The sequence below is a fragment of the Balaenoptera ricei genome, chromosome X (genome assembly GCF_028023285.1).
Source record: "Balaenoptera ricei isolate mBalRic1 chromosome X, mBalRic1.hap2, whole genome shotgun sequence".
Lineage (NCBI taxonomy): Eukaryota > Metazoa > Chordata > Mammalia > Artiodactyla > Balaenopteridae > Balaenoptera > Balaenoptera ricei.
The window spans coordinates 7,391,981-7,417,724 of record NC_082660.1 but is presented as its reverse complement, the minus strand read 5'-3'; the positions used below and the strand labels follow the sequence as shown (position 1 = coordinate 7,417,724).

General features: G+C 53.0%; 1 protein-coding gene and 1 pseudogene across 3 annotated transcripts in view; both read right to left on the bottom strand.

Annotated features, from left to right (window-relative positions):
- Positions 1–2,300: 2,300 nt before the first annotated feature.
- On the bottom strand, positions 2,301–3,877 carry LOC132357011 (protein SET-like; annotated as a pseudogene).
- Positions 3,878–5,974: 2,097 nt separating this feature from the next.
- Positions 5,975–25,744, bottom strand: part of SHROOM2 (shroom family member 2) — a 140,183-nt gene continuing 120,413 nt past the window's right edge. The window contains exons 6-10 of one of the 3 annotated variants that reach the window (XM_059911328.1): positions 24,305–24,952; positions 19,087–19,605; positions 17,829–18,000; positions 11,464–11,736; positions 5,975–8,791 (exon numbers count right to left, since the gene is read on the bottom strand). In XM_059911328.1, the coding sequence (XP_059767311.1) occupies positions 8,525–8,791; positions 11,464–11,736; positions 17,829–18,000; positions 19,087–19,605; positions 24,305–24,952 (1,879 nt within the window). In that variant the 3' untranslated portion in view covers positions 5,975–8,524. The remainder of the gene's footprint in view (positions 8,792–11,463; positions 11,737–17,828; positions 18,001–19,086; positions 19,606–24,304; positions 24,953–25,744) is intronic. The other 2 variants (XM_059911329.1, XM_059911330.1) reach the window with 2 other exon arrangements.

Below are 25,744 nucleotides of genomic sequence, written 5' to 3'. Positions count from 1 at the left end.
CTGAGCTCTGGTGGATGAGGCTGGATCTTGTCTTTCTGGTGGGCACGTCCACGTCTGGTGGTGTATTTTGGGGTGTCTGTGGCCTTATTATGGTTTTAGGCAGCCTCTCTGCTAATGGATGGGGCTGTGTTCCTGTCTTGCTAGTTGTTTGGCATAGGGTGTTCAGCACTGTAGCTTGCTGGTCATTGAGTGATGCTGGGTCTTGATGTTGAGATGGAGATCTCTGAGAGATTTTTGCCGTTTGGTATTACGTGGAGCTGGGAGGTCTCTTGTGGACCAGTTTCCTGAAGTTGGCTCTCCCACCTCCGAGGTACGGCCCTGATGCCTGGCTGAAGCACCAAGAGCCTTTCGTCCACACGGCTCAGAGTAAAAGGGAGAAAAAATAGAAAGAAAGAAAGAAAGAAAGAAAGAGGCTATAATATAGTGAAGTAAAATAAAGCTATTATAAAGCAAAGCTATACAGACAAAATCTCCCCCAGAAGCATATACATATACACTCACAAAAAAAAGGAAAAGGGGAAAAATTAATATATCCTGCTCCCAAAGTCCACCTCCTGAATTTGGGATGATTCGTTGTCTATTCAGGTATTCAACAGATGCAGGCACATCAAGTTGTTTGTGGAGTTTTAATCCGCTGCTTCTGAGGCTGTTGGGAGAGATTTCCCCTCCTCGTCTCTGTTCGCACAGCTCCTGGGGATCAGCTTTGGATTTGGACCCGCCTCTGCGTGTAGGTCGCCTGAGGGCGTCTGTTCCCCGCCCAGACAGGACGGGGTTAAAGGAGCAGCTGCTTCGGGGGCTCTGGCTCACTCAGGCCGGGGGGAGGGAGCGGTACGGAGGAGGCGGGGCGAGCCTGCGGCGTCAGAGGCCGGTGTGACGTTGCAGCAGCCTGAGGCGCGCCGTGCGTTCTCCTGGGGACGTTGTCCCCGGATCACGGGAGCCTGGCCGTGGCGGGCTGCACCGGCTCCCGGGAGGGGCGGTGTGGAGAGTGACCTGTGCTCGCACACAGGCTTCTTGGAGGCGGCAGCAGCAGCCCCAGCGTCTCACGCCCGCCTCTGGGGTCCGCGCTGATAGCCGCGGCTCGCGCCAGTCTCTGGAGCTCGTTTAGGCGGCGCTCTGAATCCCCTCTCCTTGCGCGCCGCGAAACAAAGAGGCAAGAAAAAGTCTCTTGCCTCTTCGGCAGCTGCAGACTTTTTCCCGGTCTCCCTCCCAGCCAGCTGTGGTGCGCTAACCCCTTCAGGCTGTGTTCACGCCGCCAACCCCAGTCCTCTCCCTGCCATCCGACCGAAGCCCGAGCCTCCGCTCCCAGCCCCGCCCGCCCCGGCAGCTGAGTAGACAAGCCTCTCGGGCTGGTGAGTGCTGGTCAGCGCCGAGCCTCCGTGCGGGAATCTCTCCGTTTTTCCCTCTGCGCCCCTGTTGCTGTGGGATCCGCGCTGTTAGCCGCGGCTCGTGCCCGTCTCTGAAGTTCGTTTAGGCGGCGCTCTGAATCCCCTCTCCTCGCGCACCAGGAAACAAAGAGGCAAGAAAAAGTCTCTTGCCTCTTCGGCAGCTGCAGACCTTTTCCCGGACTCCCTCCCGGCTAGCTGTGGTGCACTAGCCCCTTCAGGCTGTGTTCACGCCGCCAACCCCAGTCCTCTCCCTGCGATCCGACCGAAGCCCGAGCCTCAGCTCCCAGCCCCGCCCGCCCCGGCGGCGGAGCAGACGAGCCTCTCGGGCTGGTGAGTGCTGGTCAGCGCCGAGCCTCCGTGCGGGAAGTGCGGGAATCTCTCCGCTTTGCCCTCCGCACCCCTGTGGCTGTGCTCTCCTCCGTGGCTCCGAAGCTTCCCCCCTCTGCCACCCGCAGTCTCTGCCCGCGAAGGGGCTTCCTAGTGCGTGGAAATCTTTCCTCCTTCACAGCTCCCTCCCACTGGTGCAGGTGCCGTCCCTATTCTTTTGTCTCTGTTATTTCTTTTTTCTTTTGCCCTACCCAAGTACGGGGGGAGTTTCTTGCCTTTTGGGAGGTCTGACGTTTTCTGCCAGCGTTCAGTGGGTGTTCTGTAGGAGCAGTTCCACGTGTAGATGTATTTCTACTGTATCTGTGGGAAGGAAGGTGATCTCCGCGTCTTACTCTTCCGCCATCTTCTCTCCTCTCCCCAACTTGTACACTTTTAACGTTTAAAACTGAGCATCATCTGTCCTTTCCAGTGAAACAGAAAGAAAAATATAACACTAAACAGGAACAAAATTACAATAGAGAATGTTAATTGCAAATAAGATCCTACAGGTTCTGCTGATTCTCCCAGCGAGTGGCAGGGCTCAAGTCATCATTAGGAGAGAATTTTATTTTAAAAGTGTCATCTTAAACTGCAAGGATGTCCGTTAAACATCACAATTAAACATGCCAAAGGAGAAGCCATGTTGTCAAAATGCCCACTTAACCCACCCAAACATCTCAAACCCACCCTTTGCTGACCTTCTATAACCCCATTTTTTAAAGTTTTTTTTTCTTTTTTTAAACAAGAGAAAGTAGACAGATAGATGTTGGTAAATGCTAACTGTCCATATTCACATAGAGACACAGTGTAATCTCTGAGCCCAATATACAGAGAAAGGAGGAAAAAAGCTAGAATTCTATGCACTACTACACAGGAGCCTAGCACCCTCCAGCTTCCAGCAGAGCTAAGGAGCAGAAGGTTTTTCTTTTTTCCCACAGAGCATGGTGGTGTTGATTCCGTAAAGTTTTTGTTGAGACAGGAAGGGATAAAAATGAATCTGGAACAGAAAGGGGTAGAGATTCTTTTCCCACTGAATTCTGCTCAAGGTATTTCCCCCCAAAATAAGTTGTGAGCCATGGTATAAAGGAGAAAAGAGACCTCAAACACAGGGCAACTGAGCACAAGAGGAGAAGGGGAAAAAAAAAAAAAAAAGACTGCAACTTGCTCCCAGGGACTGGAGAAAATTAAAAAAGGAAGGTTGGACTCCATCAGTGTTCCATTAGTCATCTTCTCCTTCATCTTCCTTCATCCTTATCCCCTTCTTCATCAGTATCTTCCAGTCCTTCTTCCTCTTCATCATCATCATCATCTTCTTCTCCTTCCTCATCATCCATGTCCGGAACCAAGTAGTACTGTAATGGATTTGGCCAAATATCATCTTTGATGACCTCTCCTAACTCATCTGCACCTGCATCAGAATGATCAGTAAGCCAGGTGAAGAAGCTTTCTGGTTCCTCATGCTGTCTCTTCCTGCTGGCTTTATTCTGCGTTTGACTTGCACGTTTTTGTCAGATCCTTTCCGGATTTCCATTTGATTTCAGTGGACTTTGAAGATGGATCACCACTCTCATTCAGATGAAATTCTTTGGAGAGGACTTTATTTTCGAAGTAAGGGTTTTCATCAAAATAAAAATCTATTCTGTAACCTGATTTACTATCTTCAAATTCTGTCACTTCGACTCTTGTCAAATAATGCAGCACCTCTTCATCCTCCTCCCCAAGCAGTGCAGACGCTTGTGGATGGTGAACAAATGTTGTTACCCCAAAATTTGGGATTTTGGCGATCAATTCCGACCTCTTCTGAAAAAATGGTTGGTGGAGTTTGTTATATTTCTGTTCTACTTTCAAAATCTCCTCACTGGCTTGTTCGTTAAGTCTGTCTGTTTCATTTTGTACTTCATCAATATGTTCAACTGCTTCTTGCTGTTCTTCTTCTTCCTTCGGCAAGTACGGAGAAGCAGACGTTTCCTCTGGCCTGGAGGCAGGAGTCCGTCTCGGTTTCTTCGGGTTCTTTGCTTGGGGTGGAAGTGAAAACTGGTGTTTGGGGGCCATGCTGGGAGAAAAGCCAAGAATCCACCCAAGGGAAGAAGCTCGTACCGGGAGCTCTGAGAACTCTGCACTGGGCCTTTGTTGCTGTGCACGGGCTTTCTCTAGTTGTGGTGAGCAGGGGCTACTCTTCATTGCGGAGCTCGGGTTCTAGACACACAGTCTTCAGTAGTTGTGGCACATGGGCTCAGTAGTTGTGGCACACGGTCTTATTTGCTCCGCAGCATGTGGGATCTTCCCGGATCAGGGATCGAGTCCATGTCCCCTGCATTGGCAGGTGGATCCTTAACCACTGCCCCACCAGGGAAGCCCTGTGGGAGAGTTTTTAAACTACAGATTTTATTTCATCTCTAGTGATTGGTCTGTTCAAATTATCTGTTTCTTTTTGATTTCAGTTTTGGTGGGCTGTATGTTTCTAGAAAGTTGTCCATTTCTTTTAGGTTGTCGAATTTATTGGCATATAATTGTTCATAGTATTCCCATAGTATTCCCTTATGGTTTTTGTATTTGTACGGTGTCCTCTACTGTCTACAGAACAAAGTTCAAACTAGTTGTGTTGGGCTTCCCTGGTGGCACAGTTGTTAAGAATCCACCTACCAATGCAGGGGAAACAGGTTCGAGCCCTGGTCCGGGAAGATCCCACATGCCGCGGAGCAACTAAGCCCGTGAGCCACAATACTGAGCCTGCGCTCTAGAGTCTGCGAGCCACGACTGCTGAAGCCCACGCACCTAGAGCCCGTGCTCCGCAACAAGAGAAGCCACCGCAATGAGAAGCCTGCACACCACAATGAAGAGTAGCCCCCGCTCGCCAGAAGTAGAGAAAGCCTGTGCGCAGCAACAAAGATCCAACACAGCCAAAAATAAATAATTAAAAAAAAAAAAAAGAATCCAACTGCCAAAGCAGGTGACACGGGTTCAAGCCCTGGTCTGGGTAGATCCCACATGCTGCGGAGCAACTAAGCCCGTGCACCACAACTACTGAGCCTGTGCTCTAGAGCCCACGTGCCACAAGTAGTGAAACCTGCACGCCTAGAGCCCGCAACAAGAGAAGCCACTGCAATGAGAAGCCCGCGCAGTGCAACCAAGAGTAGCCCCCACTCGCTGCAACTAGAGAAAGCCTGTGCGGAGCAACGAAGACCCAACGCAGCCAAAAATAAATAAATAAATTTGTTAAAAAAATAAAAAAGAATCCCTCCCTCTCAATTGGTTAATCTTCCGGTCCCACCAACCTGCTGCACAACAGAAACGTTTCTAATCCGCCAATCAGGAGCAACTAGCGTGTGCTGGGTGGTTCCGACAGATGTGTTTGGATGCAGGGAAGGGATTTCCTCCAGATGCAGAATACAGTGATGGCAGCAGAAGTGTGGACGCTTCCATTGGCACGCCTCTGACCCAGGCATGGGTTCTGAGCACGTTAACACATCAGCTCAATTGCTCTCACAACAGCTCTCCTCCAACTACAAAGGAGGAAGCTGAGGCTGGAGAGGCTGGCACTTGCTCACAGCCATACGCCTGAAGTGACAGAGCTGGCTTTGCTCCAGGAACTTGGCTTCGGGTTCTGGACGATTTAGTGCTATTCCGTATCGGACCCTGGTGTGGGAGGTGTGGTCCATCAATGGCCCCAATTCTTCACACCTCCCTGTAGCCACACTCTGCCACGTGACTTACGGTTCCTTCCACTATCGGGGTAGAGCACACGCCACACCCTCTGACTGTGGGTTTGGCTGTGGGACTTGCAGTGGAAGGTTAGCAGCTGCACTCTGACCAGAGACAGGGAAAGCACGGCTGGGGCTGGGCTTGTCCTCTTACGCATCTGCCACTGACCTGCCCAGGCCAAACTCCTGGTCCTGGAAGGAAGATGACTGACAGGCATGTGGAGCAGAGCCTGATCTACAAACTCATGAGCTAACGGAATACGTCTCACTGGACCCTGCTGAGATTTTATAGTGGCTGTTATGCAGCATTGCTGTGGCAGGTGCTGACTTATACGGCCTGTGTCTGTGATATTTTCCTGACTGCAAATTGATTGGCCTTTACTAGACTGGCAGAAATAGTCACATACATACATACATAGAATTAATCCCACAATTTATCAATGGTTGAAGAATCTGATATATGGTAAGGCTAGTCCAATTCTTAAAAAAAAAAAAAAAGATGTAAATCAAAGACATGCTCGGTTCACTGAAAGACACCATTTATTTTGTGAATGTCCAGCAGAATGATCTGTTGAGACATAAGTGGAAGTATTGAGCGTGAGATCTGCATGCGTCTTCCAGAGTGGACTGCAGGAGAGAAGCCACAGGCAACGCCCCTGACTGAAATGTCGCTATACAGAGCATTCCACAGCCGAGTTATGACCGAGGGTGAGCTATCACCCACCACCGAAGAATGCCAAGGGCAAAACATTAGCACCGGATTGGTTTTATATGCAATAAGATAACTATATACAAAGTTATGTACATTGACTTACTGCAATCTTTGGGTCCCCACTAACCAGACATTTAAGAGGCAAACGGGAATGTTGTGATTCTATGTGCTTCGTTAAAAGGACAGTAGAGCACTATATATTGCTATGTAGAAGAGAAAGTTCTCAAAAGACACCAAAAAGCTGGATACAGACACAAATTCTATTTTCACATTTTACAGACATATCATCAAAATGATCACAATACTGTATTTGAAGGGAAAGAATCACAGGTAAAAGCTTTGTGAAAATTAAGAACACACTGAAATCACCGTGGTTGTCTCCCCGAGGGAGGAAGCAGGGGCGGCGGGCGGGGGGTGGTCCATGGACAGCCAGCTGTACCTTTCCTGACGTGACCCGTTTTCACAGCAAGTGACCCACACCACGTGGCAAGGACACTTCGTTGGCAGAAGAGGGAGTTTTCAAGTCAGGAATAGCTTAATTGAATAAGAGTAAAAACCGTTGAAAAGGCATTTCTCCTCTGGCGTGGGTGGGCTGCCAAAGGAGTGTTTATTGCCAGCATCACTGACGCCTGCCAGGTCGGCGCCCTCTACGGGTGCGCGGAGATCACTGCAGCAGCCCGGAGTCCAGTCTCCCCTCTGGCTGGCGGAGCGTGGACCCGTTAGCGTCCTTTAAGACATTTGTGTGCGTCCGTGTTTGGTAAGGCGGCGGCCACTGCTGACAAAGGGACATCTCCCCGCCCCCACCCCCCCCCCGCTGGAAAACTTCTTCTATAGCAGTAAGAGGAAATGAGTAAAATGATCTCACAGATCAAACCAAAGTCCGCATATCACCTCAACGTGAAGTTATCCTAGGGCTTCTCCCGCCATTAACCACACATTTCATCAGATGAGCATTGTGACGAAACACACCACTCCACAGTGATCAGATTAAAAATAAGTATGTGAGAACCATGCCATTGGTGGCTGAACATCGACTCATGTGCTTACTTGCCATGCATATATCCTCTTCGGTGAAGTGTCTATTTATTTAAGACTTTTGCCCCCGTTTTAATTGGACTGTTTGTTTTCTTACTGTTAAGTTTGAGACTTTTTATACATTCTGGATACAAATGGTTTGTCACATAGATGATTTGCAAGTATTTTCTCCTAGCCTGTGATCTGTCCACTGGAAAATGACAGCTTGACAGTGTTTTCTTTAGTGAATAGACTCTTTACAATCTCACAATTTCAACCAATAAAAAAGGGTACAGGAGCTGTATACTCTGTGGCAGAAAAAGATCGGGTCTAGGAGTTCTGTGGTCCACCGGGACCTCTGAGAAACCAGAGCAACGGTTCTTAAACGGCACGTGGCCCTTACGGCATGGTAACAAATTGAGAGAGGCAAAAAGAGAGAAGTTGCCAATTATAATTAAGGATCATACACACGCAAAATAAATGTTCTGGGGAAAAAGTAAGTTAAGAAATATCTCATCGGCCTTAAGAAAAAAACGCCTAGCAAGCACGTTACTACCGGACACGGTTTTAGCCAAGTAATTTCTCTTTGCAGGAAAATAACATTTGAACCGTGATGTCAGCCGAGAAGTCCTAAAACCATCTGTCCGCTTTGTGTATGTTTTAAAGTGCGAACGCTATTTAAGTGGCAATTTCAGAATGAGTGAACCCAACATGTAAGCTCTTCTTTTCACAGTTGGTTTTTAACCACGTGGAAAACCATTCACCTTTGTAGAGTGTTATTAAAGTATCATCATCATGACTTTTGCTGGGTTGGAGATCATCCTTATGTGACAGACACGATGAATGGTCAACACTTCTGGACCAACAGGGGGAAGCCGGCAGCCGCCACCTCCAGTGACCCACCGGAGAGGTCGTGCGCCAGGCTTTGCCCGACACGTGCGCTCATTCCCTCCTGAGCAGAGGAAGGGGTGCAGCGTGGGAAGACGGAAGGGCAGACCCGAGCCGGCAAGGACCACGTGCGCGCCCCTCGGGACCAGAGCCCAGTCTGCACTCGGGAACTCACCGTTCACCGGAACCGGGCGCCATGTGGGGTTGCTTCCAGGCAAGGGCTGACGGGAAGCCACTCTGCTCAGCATTCAAGAGGGAAACTAAGACATTAAATAAGTCATCCCAAACGCACCCACGGAGATTATTGCTTTTCTAACGGCCATTCAGTTCTGGGAGGGATTCTCTCTCCAGGACGTAACTACAGGCTGGGGTTTTCCTTTGCCTCCTCGGGACTGGAGCTGAAGGGCCGGCTGCTGTCCCCCGCCGGGGAGGCGTCGGGGGGGGGGGGGGCCCGCCCCTCACTTGCCTCTCTCGGGCGGAAGGCTGTCCAGCAAGCACTTGAGCTGCTCCTCGCCCAGGTGGATCTTGTCCTCCAGCTCGCGCTGCTCGATGATGAGGGCTGACTTCATCCTCACGAAGTGCGCGTAGTCTGCCAGGCTGTCCCGGCTGAGGTAGCTGGCCAGGATGTCGGACACGATGCCCTCCCGGCGGTCCAGGTTCTCCTTCAACTCCTTGGCGTCCTCGTGCTGCTGGATCAGGACCCGCTGCTTCTCGAGCAGGGATTGCTGGAGAGACAGAGAGACACGAGCCTGCTGGGGACCAGGCTATGGGGGGTGGGGGGTGGGGGGTGGGGTGTCCGGCCGACGCCTCCAGAACGCCCGGCAGCTCCGGGGGCTGGTCCAGTGGAGACCCTGACGCCACCTGAGTGAGGGACCCGAGATCTGGAGGGACCCGCACAGAAGCACCTGGGGCGTGGGCAGGAGGCACCTCGCAGAGCGGAGGCCCCAGCGCCAGCTCCCCCGTTAGCGCTCCTGGGCCGCTGCCACCTCCGCTTCCTCCTGTCACCGTGAAAGGCCGTGAGGAGCACGGGAGCCATCCAGGCACGAAAAGCTCCAGAACTGTGAGACGCTCAGAAAGAGCAAAGGGCTTAGGCAGCCGGTGTGTGTCCGAGGCCTTTCCGTGACAGTACTGCGGCCCAGGGGACACAAGGAGCAGATTCTACGGAGACTCCAGGGCAGGACTGCTAAACCCTCCTGGCAGAAGTCGCAGCAGCCCGGGAGCAAAGCTGTAGCAGAGGCCGTGTGCGGGGGCGGGGCGGGAGGAGAGACGGCGCCTGTTGGGGAGGTGCCCTCGCTCCCTCCGAGGGTCCTGCTCTGGGTCACACAGACGCCCCCATTTCCAGAACGCAGCACTCACAATCGCTGTCTGCCCACAGGGCGCGCACCCACTTCCCCTGCCCTCTCCAACTTGAATGGAAACTGAGAGAGGGAGAGGTGAACGCGGTCAATGTCTTCAAGTGTCGGCTGGCAGATGCCACGGACGCCCTGTCCTCGGTGCGAGTTTCTGACACCGGCAGGGCCCCCTTATTCCGCCACTTGGCAACTTGGACATTTACGCACGGCCGCGCGTGAGCGTCCAGGATGCGGGAGTGCTCTGCAGAGCGCTGGTCCGCAGAAAGAGCTCAGAAAAGATGAGTTGCTATTAAACGGCGGCTGAAAGCAGAAACTGCTCCTGGGGGGAGGCTTCCGGGAAGTGCCCCCGACTGCACAACCTTTCGGGGTCACCTGTTCCGGGGGACACCTTGACCTTCAGGTGCTTGTGAAACAAAGACAGAATGTATTTTCGTGGAAAGAGGCAAGGTAAAGCCAGTTAATTCCAACCAAGAGGGAAACAGACCTCAACTGATTCTAGAACCACGGTTCGGGCTACTAAGATCAGTTGGGCTCCCTGGCAACTAGAAGCTGCTGATGGGAGGGAGGGATTCACGTGTCTGCGTCTGCCCACGTGCTCCTTTTCTACCTGGAAAGACAGCGGAAGCCTCCTACAGCCTGAGGCCACATCTTTTCACTCGTTAGCATGCCTGTCTCTGCAAACCGCAGCTTTCCCAAGCCCTGGCTGCCTGACACGGAGATTTTCATCCAGCACCGGCCACACTGGAGGCTAGCCCACTGTGCTGCACCTGGACGTGGCGACTGAACACTCCTTTTGGGTCCAGGAAGGTGAAGCTGCAGCAACCACGCACAGCCAAGGGGGAAAGAGCCTGTGTGCGCCTCCTCCGTAACACGGACCCCCTGGGGACGCAGCAGGAGCTATGCGGCCGGGTCCCCAGGAGGACCACGGGCACGGTCCCCAGTGTGTGACTGCTTCTACTGCCTCCAATTCTAAATAAGCCTTTGTCAGTTCCAAGCAAAGGGAGATAAAGATGAGTTGAGCTGCAAAGACAATACTATTATTTTTCCTTCATATCGATACTTGAGAGTTTAATATTTCAATTACATGCAAGTAAGTCTCTCCCATTCATGTTATTTTCCTAAGTCCTTTCAGATAAATTTGGCAAAGATGGCAAGAACAGCAAAATGGAATGCAAACGTAGCCCTAGGGGATCGAGGTCCAAAGCCCCAGTTACTTTTTCAACCCTTAATGCTTTTTCAACCCTTATGCAATACGTTCTTCCATGATAGTCACTAACGACTTGGCTAAGCACAAAAGATCATGGTCTCAAAGCCACGCGCTTTGTAAGAGCTTCCTGTGTAACCTGAAACCACTCTCACCTGGAGTCCAGGGGGAGGGGTGCCTTTTCTGCTTCCCTTGCAGAGAAGTTAAGGTGCCTTATTAATGATGAAGATGATCATTTTGAAGGCCTATTACGTGCAAAGCAGCAAACTAGATGTACTACTGCTACGTGACCTATGAAGTAGTAAAGCCAGTAAGGTAGATGGTGTCTTGCATGCACAAAGAGCGGAAATGCAGACCCCCTAAGAAATGTCCCAAGTTGCACTGCTGTGAAGGGAGGAGGAAAGCAGAGCAGCTCTTAGACTCGTTCTAGACACTGCCGGCCCTCTTGTGAAGTCACGGCAACAAAGTCATCATCAAACGCCACTGTCACTGAGTGCCGATGACTCGTCAGGCAGTGGGTGAGCTCCACTTACCCACTTACCGGCGGTGGGGAAAGGTTACAAACAGAGACTACGTTCTAGGAAGAGACCAACACTAGCAGCGATCGTGGGACTGTAGGAGAAGATGTCCAATCTCCCGGACGCTCGCCGCGGCCCCCCCACCCCCACCCCGCTACAAGGAGGGAGCGAGCGAGCGAGCCCTGGGCGTTCGACAGCATCTTGCGCTACGAGGCAGACAGGCGGCCGCAGCGGCCAAACGAGGCTTCCGGGCGGTTTGCTCCACACCCCACGGGAAAGCCACACCCCGCCCCGCCTTCCAGGTCAGCCTCGGCCATGGTTACCCGATCGCCGGGAGGAGTGCCGTCGTCCAGATTGTTGAGGGCGTTTTCCACGCGGGCCAGGCGGCCGGACAGCGACAGCAGGAGGTTCACCACCTTGTCCAGGTCCCCGATGAACATGCGGAACTTGTCGAACTCGTTGGGCTTGCAGACGGCCTTGGCCAGGGCCTCCACCTCGTCCCCCAGCGCGCTGTTGGCCCGCATGTCCTCCCGCAGGCTCTGCCGCGCCTGCCGCAGCACCTGCAGCTTGCGACCGATGCTCTCGATGAGCTCCTGCTGTGGGCACAGGGCAGGGGATGCGGTCAGGGCCGCCTGGCGGCACCCCCTCACACAGCCCGGATCTGCGGGCGACTCAGCTCAGCCGGACGGCAGCTTGTTTTGCAACAGTAAATAACAGGGGGGACTGCCCTGGTGGCGCAGTGGTTGGGAATCCGCCTGCCGATGCAGGGGACACGGGTTCGAGCCCTGGTCCGGGAAGAGCCCGCATGCCGCGGAGCAACTGGGCCCGTGCGCCACAACTACTGAAGCCCGCGCGCCTGGAGCCCGTGCTCAACAAGAGAAGCCACCGCAATGAGAAGCCCACGCACCGCGACGAAGAGTAGCCCCCACTCGCCGCAACTAGAGAAAGCCCACGCGCAGCAACAAAGACCCAACGCAGACAAAAATAAATATAACTAACTAACTGGGGATGTTTAAGACTAGGGGAAGGATAAGGCCTCCCCGTTAAATCATTGCCGTTTGATTTAGAAATGAAAACACAACAAACCTATTCTCATCCTGTGACTGTCCTATCGGACTATGCAGGAGTGGGACCCTTGGGGCTACTCACGGTAAACCTTGTTTCAGCCTGTATCTTTGCAAGGATTCTTCTGGCCTCTGTGCTTCCTTGTTTTTTTTTTGGTTTTTTTTTTCTGGCCGCGCTGTGCAGCTTGTGGGATCTTAGTTCCCCGACCAGGGATCAAACCCAGGCCCTCAGCAGTGAAAGTGCAGAGTCCTCACCACTGGACCGCCAGGGAATTCCCTGTGCTTCCTTCTTTGGAAGTTCCCAATTTGAAGACTTACACGCACAGAAGTGATTGAGTCTGGTACTGAACGTCTGGTACTGAACTCCATGATTAAAAAGTGTCTTCCATGTAGAATTAGCAATAAAAATTAAGACAAATGAAGGATGTCAATGAACTTAGGAAAGCCTTTCAGAATAATAAAGTACTGATCTCCATTTGACCAAAATGTAAATAAATGACTTCTTTAAACGTGGTGAAATATACATGCTGCAACATTTACCGTCCCGCCTCTTTTCTCCTGTGCTGTTGTGGCATTAAGCACATGCACGGCGCTGTGCAGCTAGCACAACCACCCATCTCCACATCCTCTCCATCCTCTGAAACGGAAACTCTGACCATTCAATACGAGCTCCCCGTTCGCCCCTCCTGCCAGCTCTTTAAATGATGAATTTTTAGAGAGCAAAAATGACATGTACAAGACCTTTTAATTGGTCACCATCCTGAAGTGAAGCGGCACCATATGGTCCGAGTTGAGGGGCAGACAAAGCAGATTATCTGTCTCCTTGGTCATCACATTTGAGAAAAATTAAAACGACAGCTCAGAAGGAGTCCAGCAGGTAAGCCTTCCCCAGAAAAACCCTTTTCCCATGACTACGGATGTCCTGTTGCTGTTAAACCCACCCATGGCGGATGCAACAGGTGGCCTGCCCTGACACAGTGAACGGTGAAGGGCCAACGGTGAGGAGCAAAGTCACCCGTTGTCCTTTTCGGAACCCTGCTGCCACCCGCCCTGCACGACTCCGCCAACCTTGTGTCGACGGACACAGCAGGTTACGTGGGGTTTAAGAGGCCAACGCATCCCTGTGCTGGCCCGAGGCTGGAGTGATGAAAACGGAAGCAGTGCTCCGCTGCCCGCACCAAAATGAGGATTAAACAATTAGTTGGAATGTTAAGTCTGATTAGGATTTTTAAGCTCAGTCTGTTGCTCAATAGTCAGCAACACTATTTTGTGTACAACAGACCCGTGAAAATGGTCCGTGCCGTCCACCCCTCACTCCTGGGGCAGTTTCCAAACTCTGACCCCAGACGGAGTCTGCCGGGCTCAGCAGAGAGAAGCCTCAGTCTCGTGAAACCCTCCAGGATGGTGTCCAGAGCTGAGCAGGGAGCAGTTGCCCCGACCACCAGGGCTGACATGAAGATGGGTGAAATCCCCGGATGCTCAGCCCGCTGCTTGGCATGCGGTCAGCGCCTGTCCACAGCCGCTACCAGCAAGACTGCAAGTGTGCACGAGAAGCTGCTCCGAGTTCACCACTGCTGTTTGCTAGACACTGCCCCAACCCAGGGACTATTTGGGCAGGAGAAAAAAAAAAAAATCAAACCACCTCGGGAGACCCACTGAAGCACTGAAGGCACCCTACACTTCGTATGCCTGATACGGGTGATCTGTGTCTCAGGACGATGCTTCCAAAGAGGGTCTCCATCCAGCATTTATGTACCAAAACAAGGCCACAAATTAGAAAGGCATGAGCTGTAGTCAGGGCACTGCCTCTGCTTGGTTCAACCTGCCTTGGGCTTATCACTATGTCTGGAGATCCGGCAGATTACAATGGTAAGCAGTTTTAAAGGACCGCCACCCTCCTGATTAATCATGGTTTTTCTCCTAAGAAAGACCACATGGAATTTATAAATTGCTTTTGGCTTTTCCAGCTCAGGATGTCAAGACATTTTCTTCCCTTGGTAATTGAAAACCCTGTCTAGATTTCTTTGATGTTTTCTCTCAGACTGTGAGTCTGTGTGTGTGTTCACACTTCTGTCTCTGTGTGTCTATTTACCTACCCATCTGAGAAATGGTTTAAGTCAAGTTCGAATCCCACATCCCACAGCTGAGAAGGTGGCCCTGTTTTGTTTGTATTTATTTTTTTGGCCGCACACACGGCACATGGGATCCTAGTTCCCCAAACCCCCTGCAGTGGAAGCACAGAGTCCCAACCGCTGGACCTCCAGGGAAGTCCCAAGGTGGCCGTATTTTAGACATTCATTACTTGAGGGAAAAGCAAACAATACACTGCAGGGATGGAGGACTTTCCCAGTTCTTGCCTGGCGCCACTCCTAACGTGAATGAACGATTCAAGTGATTTTGACGACTGTGGATGGATGAGGAGCCCTAGCCAGTGCTACTGGTAATTTTCCAGTTTCATCCTTCTTCAGCAGTTATCGTAATGAAGATTTCATGCTGATGCATGAAGAGGTGCCTTCAACACCTACAGTATCAGCTGGGCTAATCCTGAAACTGGGCACTCTGGAAGGAGTCCAAATTCCTTTCTATGTCTTGCATAGATGATGTTTATTAGAAACACTTTCCCGTCTTCCTTAAAGGGCCATTATATGAAGTAGAGACATAGGCTTTGAGAGAGTTGGAATGAGGCCTGGCCCAGGGTAGCACACAAATCAGTGGCTATCGGCAGTACCGAGGGCACCGGCGGCAAGCCTGTCTGCCTGTGGACGGCACGTGGAGTTCCGGGAGGCCTCGGGTTAGAGTCCGTCGCGGCTGAAGCTGGCCCCCAGTCTCAGCAGGTGCACTGCTGCCTCTCCCCTCGGTTGGGATGGGCCCCCGTTTCAGCCCCAGACGCCCTGCTTTTGTCCCATTCCATGGGGGAAACAAGGTCTTTTCTCTCTGGGCCTCGCACCCACCTCTTGGTTCCAGGGAAAAGCCCTAACCCTCAGAGGTTCCAGACTCAACCCATCAGCTGTCTTTGGTTCTCCTGAAGCATCTCCATCACTCGACCGGGGCCGTTTCTGAGCAGAGTCTGCCTGAGCTGCCCCAGGGATCACCACGTATGTAGCCCTCCTAGGTTAATTCTTCCACTGGCCCCGGGACTCCCTTACCACCTCCCTGCGCAGGGGCTTCTGTTCTCTTGCCTCTGTCCTGTCTTCTCCTAAAATAGAGGATCACCTGCTGTGGCACTTGGGCTCTGTGACCACCAGTGACTCTGATCACGACAGCCGAGGTCCCCCTGGGAATGTCTGGTGCACGGGGCTTCAGGGGTCTTGCTGTCTTCCTATCATCAAGTGAGCCATCAAGTCCTCCCAAGCGCACCTGCACGGCCCTCCCTTCTCCTCGTCCCCTGCACACTTTGTAAGCGCGTGACGCCGGAGATATGAGGGCACTGGAAAGGGAGCAGAGGCAGCGCAGCCTGTAGGCCAAATCAAGCAGAAAAGCAGGACTACTGGGTCAGTAACACCACAGAGAACTGCCATTTAAAGCACTTCCTGCTTGGGGTGAAATTGCCCGACATGCGCTTATTGAACTAAAAACGTCAGTTGGCTTACGAATTTAATCCTGTTGGGGTGGTGGGCAGGGGGCAAGCTCACAGTGACTCATCTCAATCCCAAAGCCACCATCTACGGGGAGGCAGTGCCCGGCATCTCGTGCCCCCAAAGAAATCGGAAGAGGCACCAGGCAGATGAAGGGAGCGGTACCAAGGCTGCTGCTTCCCAAATTCAGTACATCACGAGAAACAAAGGCATACTGTAAAGAACATAAGTTCTTTGCATCTAGGGTGGGAACGGAATTAAAACTGTCCAAACTGGATATTTTTTCTAGGTTTATGAGAATAACACTTTCTTTTTTTAATTCATTATTTTTAAGAACGTGGAAAACACAACCAGAAGAAAGCAAATGGTACCCTGTGCCAGACACAGGGCCTCTAAAATCCCAGGACCAAAACTCTTTTATTTTTCATTTCCTTTTTGAATTAAAAAAAGGCTATCACTTCCTAAATTGGAAGTCATTTTCTTTTACACAAGGGTCAGGGAGGGTATTTCTTCTGGAATGGGTTTGTCTGTCATATTTGAAACCAATCAATGGCATTTTTTAACAACTAACAATACGAGGAGGTATTAAACATTATCCTTTGCAAGGGTCTTGTCAAAAAAAAAATAAATCAGTATTTTTTATGAACGCCCCTTCCAATATGCTAAGTGTATGGAAAAATTTACCAAATGCTGGTTCCCTCCTTTTCTTCTCCTGGTGCTGACTACGCATGCTCAAAGCCCCTGGAATAAACAGCACATGCTATCCTCTGAAACTAACTGCCTTGGGCAATTCCTTTCTCCCTTTATGCTAAGTCCTTCCTATAAAAAACAGGTAATCACATCTAGATGTCACAAGTCTGGCCCGCTGACATGCCATGAAGATTTGAAGCTCCTACAGGAGTGAAGACATTGGCGCTGATAGCAATAATTTTGTCCCTACCATGACCTCATGGTTACACGCTATTTCACCTCTGACCTCCTCTCTAATCCTCCCCCTTCCTTGTCCACACAGCTCCAGCCATTGGCCTCTGCTGCTTCCCCAACGTGTCACAAAACTCCCACCCCAGGGCCTTTGCACTTGCTGCCCAAACCCCACTCCCCCCGCCCCTCCCCAGATCAACCAGACATTCCCTCACATCACTCCAGGCCTCTCTTCATCGTCAGCTCACCAGAGCCTTCTCTACAATCCTACTCCTTTACCTCTCTCTATTCCTTCACGCTGTTTTAGTTTTCTGACCACCCGACCTATTACATTAAGGGTTGGCAAACTTTTTCTATGAACGGCCAAACAGTAAATATTTTAGACTTCAGGGGCCACACAGCCACTGTTGCAACTACTCAACACTGCTAGTGTAGCGTGAAAGCTACCAGAGACCATATGTAAATGGATGAATGTGGCCGTGTTGCAATAAAACTTTATTTACAAAAGCAGGTGGGGGGCAGGGTTTGGCCCACGGGGCCCTGTTTGTTTTTTTATATTTGTTTTTTATGTTGGCTGTCCATCTCTTCTGTGAGCACACAAGTGCCTTCAGGGAAGTAAGGACTCTAGTCTGTTTTGTCTACTGCTGTACCCCCAAGTGCCTGGGCGAGTTTTTGGAGTTGAACAAATGATGCTTTTTGGTTAACAACGCACTTCACAATACACTGTTGAATTTAACATCATCGGATTACAGATATTTGAAACTGATAGTCAAAGAGGACATGTCCCTTGCGGAAAGTCATACAGTTAAGTCCTCTGGATTTAACTGCGGTAGAAGAGACATATCAGTTGACCTTAAAATGAGAGAGACTGGTGGCCACCTAGCTAATTTGACACTGGATCTCATTACAAAGACATGGCAAAGAGACCCTGGCAGAGAGGCCCAAGTTTAGAACAGAAGACTCCCCCACAAAGGGCTTAAGACACAGGCCCAAATGTCAGCGTCCCACGTCGAAGCCCAACACAAATGGCCCTCGGCGCGGGGCCCAGGGTCGGGGTGGGGCCGCGCGCCGCCCCCCCCGCCTGCCCGCCAGCCAGCGCGTGCTCATTTGGAACTCCAGCTTCCCTACCTTCTTCACCGACAGGTCGCGGTCCGGGTCACTCCCTGCATCCTCTTCGGGCTCCTGCTGCCCCCGCAGGTCCTTCATCTTAATCAGCAGCTCCGCCTTGGGGGCCGACGTGCTGTAGTAGGTGGAGGTGGTGGCCAGGGACACGGCCGCCGGCACACTCAGCTCCTCCTTCCTGGGTAACAAAACGCCAGAACACCCGTTAGCTCTGATCGTACACACAGACGTGCCCGTGAGTCCCACCGCCTGGGCCGGGACCGGCAAACGGTGGTGCTAACGAAAAGGCACCAGCTAGAGGGATGAGACGGCAAAAGTGGGGAAAGAGTAGGTTGTGAGGTCAGAACTAAAACACCCTGCCAAATGGTACTCAAAGCCCCTCCCCGGAGGGAGGAGAGTGCAGATGGTATCCGCCGGGAGCCTGAGGTCTGTGCGGAGATGTCTGCCGCTACCTGTAGGCGTGGCCACAGGCCCCAAGTTCACCGGGCACCTTTCTACCAGCAGCCACATTTGCTGCCTCTTGCCTGACTTCCTGTCTGCCCAGCACTGGTACTCCCGCCTACTGTCAATCAACGATGCTTACGGAGACCATGTACAGCAACAGGAGAGATGTAAGCAGATTCACCTTTGTGGGCAGGTGACAAAAGGACAGGGGCTGGAAAGCGCTCTTTACAAAACCTACTACAGCCAATTCACTCCCTCAGTTAAATAAGTCACAACAGAAAGCCTCTTTCATAAACACATATCCTAAGTAGTCTCAACTTTCACTCCTCTTGTGACAAGTTTCTCAACTTCAGTACTAGTGACATTTGGGGCCGGGCCATTCTTGATGGGGGCCGTCCCGTGCACTGTAGAACAGCGAGCAGCGTCCCTGGTCTCCACCCACTCACTAGATGCCGGGGGCACCTCTCCCAGTGGTGACAACCGGAAGTGTATCCCGACATTGCCAACCGTCCCGTGGCGGGAGACAACAGCCTCCGGCTGAGAACCACTGCCTTAGGAGAAAAAGCCCCGTGGGCATCACCGGAAACGTGTATTTTCACATCTTTGCCAGGACCTGACGTCATCACCCCCAGAATGGGCTTTTAACTTCGGGAGGGTGACAAAAAAGCCCCAAAGCGCTAAGCACTTACGGAAATCTGTCCCCAAAGAGCAGTCATGAAAACAGACAAACAGATACACTCCCTCGCCCTTGTAAGCCTAAGAGGCACCGGGCAGAACCACACACACCCAGGGGGCAGAACCCAGGGCAGCGTCTACTCACTTCTCCTCCATGGTTCTGGGAGAGGGGATTTTGGGGAGCAGCTTCCTCCGCTGCTGAGCTTCTTCCAAGAGGTGCTCGTCTTTGGGGAAGATGCCCTCCATAAGGTCCATGGTGGTTCTGATCTTCACACCGGGGTCCAGGATATCCGCCAGGGACTTATCCTTGCCCGCGATCTCGCGGGCCAGCTCCTCCGACTTGAGGTCTTCGGCAGTCCTCTCTTTGGCCTTCACGTAACTGAGCGTGGGCGGGGAGGCCCGGCTGTCCTTGGCCGTGGGCCCTGGGGCGCCAGGGAGCTGGGGCTCGGCGCCCTGGCGGCTGTACAGGCAGAAGCGGGAGTAGGACTGCTCGGACCTGCTAAGCGTCTTGATCTGGTCCCGCTCGAGCCCGCTGGGCAGCACGGGTGGCTCCGGGACGCGGGCCAGGCCCTGGCGGCTCTCCTTCTCGGGCTGGCTCTCCGAGTGCACGATCTTGATGGGCACCATCTTCACCGTGGTGTTGTTGTCTATCACCCGCTCGATTCTGCAAAGAGAAGGGCCGTCTGCTAAAGACACACTGTACGCCCAGGCACAGACCAGAATTAGAAATTGGATGAGAAATCGGCTGGTTTCCGCATCCCCTTACAGCCGGGGAAGCCTGACTCAAAGGCCTGCAGCGGCCCCAGAGGAGAAGCCTTCATGGTCACACGTCCCAGGATGGGGAGACCAGGTTGAGGAGTGCCTGCCACCCCTAACTTGATCTCCTAAGCCTCCTGGGCGTCTAGGTGTCTTTCCATTTTCCAGCAGTCACCTGCACGCCTGAAGGCACATCCGTGGGCTTACTGACAGAAGGGCAGTGCTATGTTCATTTGTTTCTAGGTCAATGGCAGAGCAAACGGTAACAAGCCTGCTCAGTGAGATTTTCTTTTGTAAGGGAGCCCTGCAACAGACAGGCGTATTTCACAGAAGTAGCATCAGTGCCTCAGCCAGCGTCTCTCAAAGCTGGGCGCCTGCGTGGCCCTCGGGGTGGCCGGAGGACTCCTTTAGAAAGCAGCCGTGTTCTGAGCGCATGCTGAGCACCGCCCGGTCCCGGTCCCGATTGGAAGCGTCCTTGGACCCCCGTGCGCCCTGGGTCTCACCCCACCTGCCTTCCACTGCCCCACACTTCAAGCTGCCCTTCACACGGCATTTCACACCAGGGAGGTAAGAATCCAGCAGCAAACACGGGACACGCTGCTCCTGTGTTACCTTAAATGACTCATGCAGGCGTCCTTTTTAAAAAAAAAAAAAAAAGTTTGTCGGTGAAAGGAGCGGGAGAGGCACCTGGAGCGCCCACGGAAGCGAAAACGGAAAGGAACGGCCTGGTCGAGGCAACGGGGCTTCGCCAGGGACCACCCGAGAGCCGGCTGGCGCCGGTGGGGGGGGGGTCCCTCGGACCAGGGCCACTGGGACACAAATCCATTTCAAACACCCTTAAAGGACAAACTGGAGAAAGAGAGCCATCTGCTGGTAGCCGGGAGGGAAGGCAAAAAAACAAGCCAAAATCATACAACCAAAACCCCGACTTGTTCCCAACTCAGCCTAAAACCACTTCTATGATCCGAACGGACGTAATTTTATGGTGCACAAGGGGCATAACGCAACACATTACGGTTCTTTCCTTGTTCCCAAGGGCGGGGCATGCAGGCTACAATGAAATACTTTTATTTTCTTCTCTCCTCCAGCAGAAACCATTGAGAGCAGAGGTGTTTATTAATCCAGGTGGTCATATATAGTCCGTCATGCCTTCTTAGTGAATAAATTTCAAAAGGCTGTCACTCTGTGGATAATACTGCTCAGACATGCTAAACTTCAGAAGGAAAATTCTGGCATCTTATCGAAGCAAGAACACACAAACAAGAACCCCTCTCTTCATTCCATTCCTTGCATTCCATGCTTAGAAACCCTCAACACCTGTTAGGGACTAAAAGTCAGCTTGTATTTGCATCTCCCCCCGCCCCGATTCGTGGGGAAACTTGATTTCCAGCGAAGGGAGACATGAGGTAAAAACAAAAACAAATCCTCCGCAGGCTGTCCTATACTTTCCAACAAAGCATCTCTTCCTGGTCATTTCTAAGCACAACTGATCTCTCCTCTTGAAACCTCGGCAGACTTTCACATTTAGGAAGTCTGATGAACTTCTACCTCAAAATGAAGACAAAACACGGTGGACAAGACCTTACCGCAGCCAGACCGCACCCGTTCCTCATGGGAAGCAGGACCAGGAGGGACGGAGGATGCGGGGTGTGCCTGGGCCTGGCCCCCTCTCCGTGGGGCGGCTCCTCCCCGAGTGCGGGCTCCGCGCAGCTGGGCCGCCCGCTGCCCACAGGGGCCCAGCCCCCAACAGCGAACACTCCAGCCCGCTCTGCTCACACACCCAGGCCCGAGGGAGCCCTCAGCCCACATGCCGCCCTGGGTCTGATAAACCACAACGCCCACAAGGAGATTCTCAAACCACGAGATGCCCGAGGTGATCGCGAGACTGTCCGAACGACCCCGAAGCAGCCCGCCAGCCGCATGCTCACACACGCCCCCAAGCCCAGAAACCGGCCCCAGGAGAGCTCCCGGGAGCACTTCGGGAGCGATCCGATCCCTAACTGTCACCGGCCCGTGCTGCTGCGCGTTGTCTCCATTTTGTTGTAAACCAACAAAACCCTCAAAATTTTAAAAGGTTTTAAAAGTAAGCTTCCTGGCTTCCGGACAGGAGTTGATGCATTTTCATTCGGAGTGAATGAGCACTCCGCGGCCTGGCACACGGGAGGGCTCTGGACCCGCCTGCTGAATTCGGGAAGGCGTGTCTCAGGGGCACGGGAGCTGCTCTGCACCGTGGCCGGTTCCCCAGCAGAGGGAACTGGAAGCGGGGAGAGAGGAACGCAGAGGGGGGTGAGGTGGGCGGCTAGTGCTCAAGAAATCAGTCAGCAGACGTGCGGACGAGAAGAGAGTCTCTGAGCTGTGCCCGAACACCAGGCAGCTTGGGAGGCCCCGGCCGGCGTGCTGCACTCGCTGCCCGTGGGTGGCTGGCGGTGGGTATGGAGGCGGCCAGCACTCGTGTGGAGCGCCGGCGGGATTCCGCTCTCTCAGGCCCACGCTAACCGGTAACACCCGCTCTGGGGACGGGGACACTGAACTCAGTACATCATGAGCCACCTCCTTGGTAGGAACCTCGTGGGTGACATGGCTACCATCTGCTGCACTGTGCTCCCTGAGAGGACACACACCGAGTTAGCTCTGCACACTGACCGGAATCGGGCGCTCTACGGGGGCTTGCACAGCAAGGGACGAGACAACCTTTGTTGTCTCAACTGACACACTGGATGGGAACAGAGCAGATGCCTGAAGACACCCGCACTCAGTATCGTCAACAAGTACTGCCACTGCTTCTTGAAACCCCTCTCACAGAAAAGACAGGGTGAGAAAACCCACACTCGCTTGGGGCAAGAAAAAATGAAAACCGCTACCCACCTCCTAAAGTCTACAGACGTCATGCGCACTGCACAAGCACGTGGCCCTGTTTCTCCGCAAAGCCGTGGAGCCCACTGTGCCCAAACCAGCTCCCGAGAACCGAGGGGCCCGGTCGCCTTACCTACAACGGTACCAACACGCTCCACCAACCACACACACCACTTCATCGCTTCTCCTCCCTTTCAGAGCCGAACAACGTTGCCAACAGAAAGGATCTCTAGGTGACACCTGCATTCTGAACGACGCGGAGCAGTGCCGGCCTGCAGGTGCAGCTGCATTTGCCATGACACGCATGGAGACCCAGGACGCTATCAGTACTATTTCCTCTCTGCCAAGTTATCTTAAGGGTAAAAAAAAAAAAAAAAAAGTTCAAGACTTTATACAGCGGGGAGATCCAACAGAACTTTCCATGATGATGAAAGCAGCCATAATCTGGGCTGTCCAGGGTGGCAGCCACTAGCCCCAGAGGGTGCAGCTGAGCAACGGGTTTTATTTCATGCTCATTAACTTACATCGCTATGGCCACGTGGGACCGGTAGCTACTGTATCAGACGGTACTGACGTGCAGGGCCAGCGAATTCTCTGCTAGGGGGCCGTCCTGGGCACTGCAGGGTATTGAGCGGCACCCCTGGCCTCCACCCACTAGATGCCAGGAGCCGAGGAGCGAGCCCCACGCCCAGCAGCTGAGACGCCCAGAACGTCTGCAGACACTGCCCAGTGTCCCCCTGGGGGCCGAAATGCCCCCCCCTCCGCCACCCCGCCGACCCCGGCTGAGAACCAATGCTCTAGAGAAGGAGAAGAAAATCCCCCCCCCCCCCTTCTATTTCTCAGTTCTTGACTGGTCCCTGCCTGACAGCATTCACCAATGCCTCAATGCGCACAACAGACAATTCCATGCCGATAATTCTGAGAACAGCACCACGGAACGTGATCAAGTTTTCCTCTGCTTTAATAATAGATATATTATCACCTCAGCCTTTTCATATAAAAAGAACTAGAGGGCTTCCCTGGTGGCGCAGTGGTTGAGAATCTGCCTGCCAATGCAGGGGACACGGGTTCGAGCCCTGGTCTGGGAAGATCCCACATGCCGCGGAGCAACTGGGCCCGTGAGCCACAACTACTGAGCCTGCGCGTCTGGAGCCTGTGCTCCGCAACAAGAGAGGCCGCGCCAGTGAGAGGCCCGCGCACCGCGATGAAGAGTGGCCCCCGCTTGCCACAACTAGAGAAAGCCCTTGCACAGAAACGAAGACCCAACACAGCCAAAAATAAAAATAAATAAATAAATAAAGAACTAGAAAAAATGGAATGTGGAAACACTGGACATTATGAAAAACACCAATTTTGCTTGAAGGTCTCATGCTTAGGTTAAACTTGATTCTGATTACAAACAGAACTCAGCTGGGAAAACCAGCCCTGGTGTGCAGAAGCCTGTAGGTAATGCAGGTATCAACCTGTTGGGCTTGGAAGAACAGGACAGGGGACGGTCTACTCCCTCCTTTACCCCCCCCCCACCCCCTGTGGGGCAGGAAAGCCCCCAGCAAGTTAAAAATCCAGCTGACCACTGGAGTGTTGGGTTCTCCCCCATGTCAGTCCCCAGGACCAACTTAAAATCCAGGATGGGGGGCGGGAGCAAGGCGGCAGTGGTTCACCACCCAGGAAAGGAGCACTGAAAGCCTCCCACGGTGGGAGGGAGCCGGGAAAGGGGAAGAAGGCCTCAGGCCGCCGCCGTCCAGAGACAGTACCTGGTGGAATTATCATCCTGGATGAGCAGCGGGGGTTTGTCCGTCAGCTTCTGGGGCGCGAACTGAGGCGACGGGGAGCGCGAGGTCTCCATGGCGGAGGTCTGCAGGGGCCGGAACTTGCAAGGGAGCGGCGCCTCCCGCCGGGGCCAGGCTGCGCGCTCGTCTACATGCTGCCCGGCCGGCTCCCCCGCGGCCCGTGGGCCATCTGCCGCGGGCCAGGCGGCGCTCAGCTTCTCCGCCGACGCGCCGGGGCTGCTGCGGGCGAGGGCCGGGCGGTCCGAGCACGCCTCCGGGGCCAGGGGGCGGGGCCTGCCGGGCGCGCCCAGGTGAGCAGCCGCAGGTGCGCCCCCCAAGGGCCTGGGCTCACGCCTGGGCGGCGGCGGCCTCTGCGGGGCAGGCCTCCGGGAGAGCGGGGCGGCGCTCAGGGGCCAGGGGTCCTGCCCCCGGGCATGCGGGGCGGCAGGCCGGTCCGCGGGCGCGCGCTCCTCCAGGTATCTGTAATCGCAAGGAAGGGTCCCCGCCCGGCCACGGCCCTCCGCGGGCACCTCGGGAGCTTCCTGGGCGCCAGGTGGTTCAGAGACCTGGGATGGCTGCTGGGGGTCCCGCTGCGCTCCTGGACTGTCTTCTGCACACTGGGCATCTGCCTGTCTAGGGGAGGAAGGAAGAAAAATGAGCCAACGGTTCCAATTAACATCTTCTCCCCAAACAGGACTACACCCACATCTCCATAACCTCCTTCAGTCATGTTAAGGAATTAAACCCACATATGTTTGCCTGCGCCTGTCCCCGCCGCAATTCCTAACACAAGGCATCAACGCCAAACACACACTGGACATTAGCCGGTACACTGGCATGTCATACCACAGGACAGGAGGTACACACATTACAGACACACACATACATGTACACAGAGACTGCAATTTGGGGGCAAAGTATAATTCACACAAACGTTTAAAAAAACAATGTGTGTAGAAATCCTCCAACTGTGATATTCAGAAGTATTTCCTTCATGTTGCAACAATATTTTCATGTGGCTTATTTCGGGAAATTGCCATATACAAAGGAACAGAACTTTCTAAGACGGGCAGCAAATAAATTGATAAAAACTTTAAAATCAGTAGTCTATTATTAAATATAAGAAAAACAAAGACTGTTTCTTTTGGAAGCTGCAGTGAGACACTGATCTTTCCATACTCATCCATTTCCACATCCGTATCCATTTCTATCTTTCCCTGAAATGTACTTATATGCGCGCATGCCCGTGCGCGCACGCAAACACAAACACACACACACACACACACACACACACACCCCCCCGAAAAACACATGCAGCCATGCTTCACATGCACGTATAGCTAGCTGTGCCGAAGCTGGAGCTCGTGGGCGTTATAATAACCATCAAACTCGCAACAAATCAGCCGGCCGTGCCTTTGCTGCTTT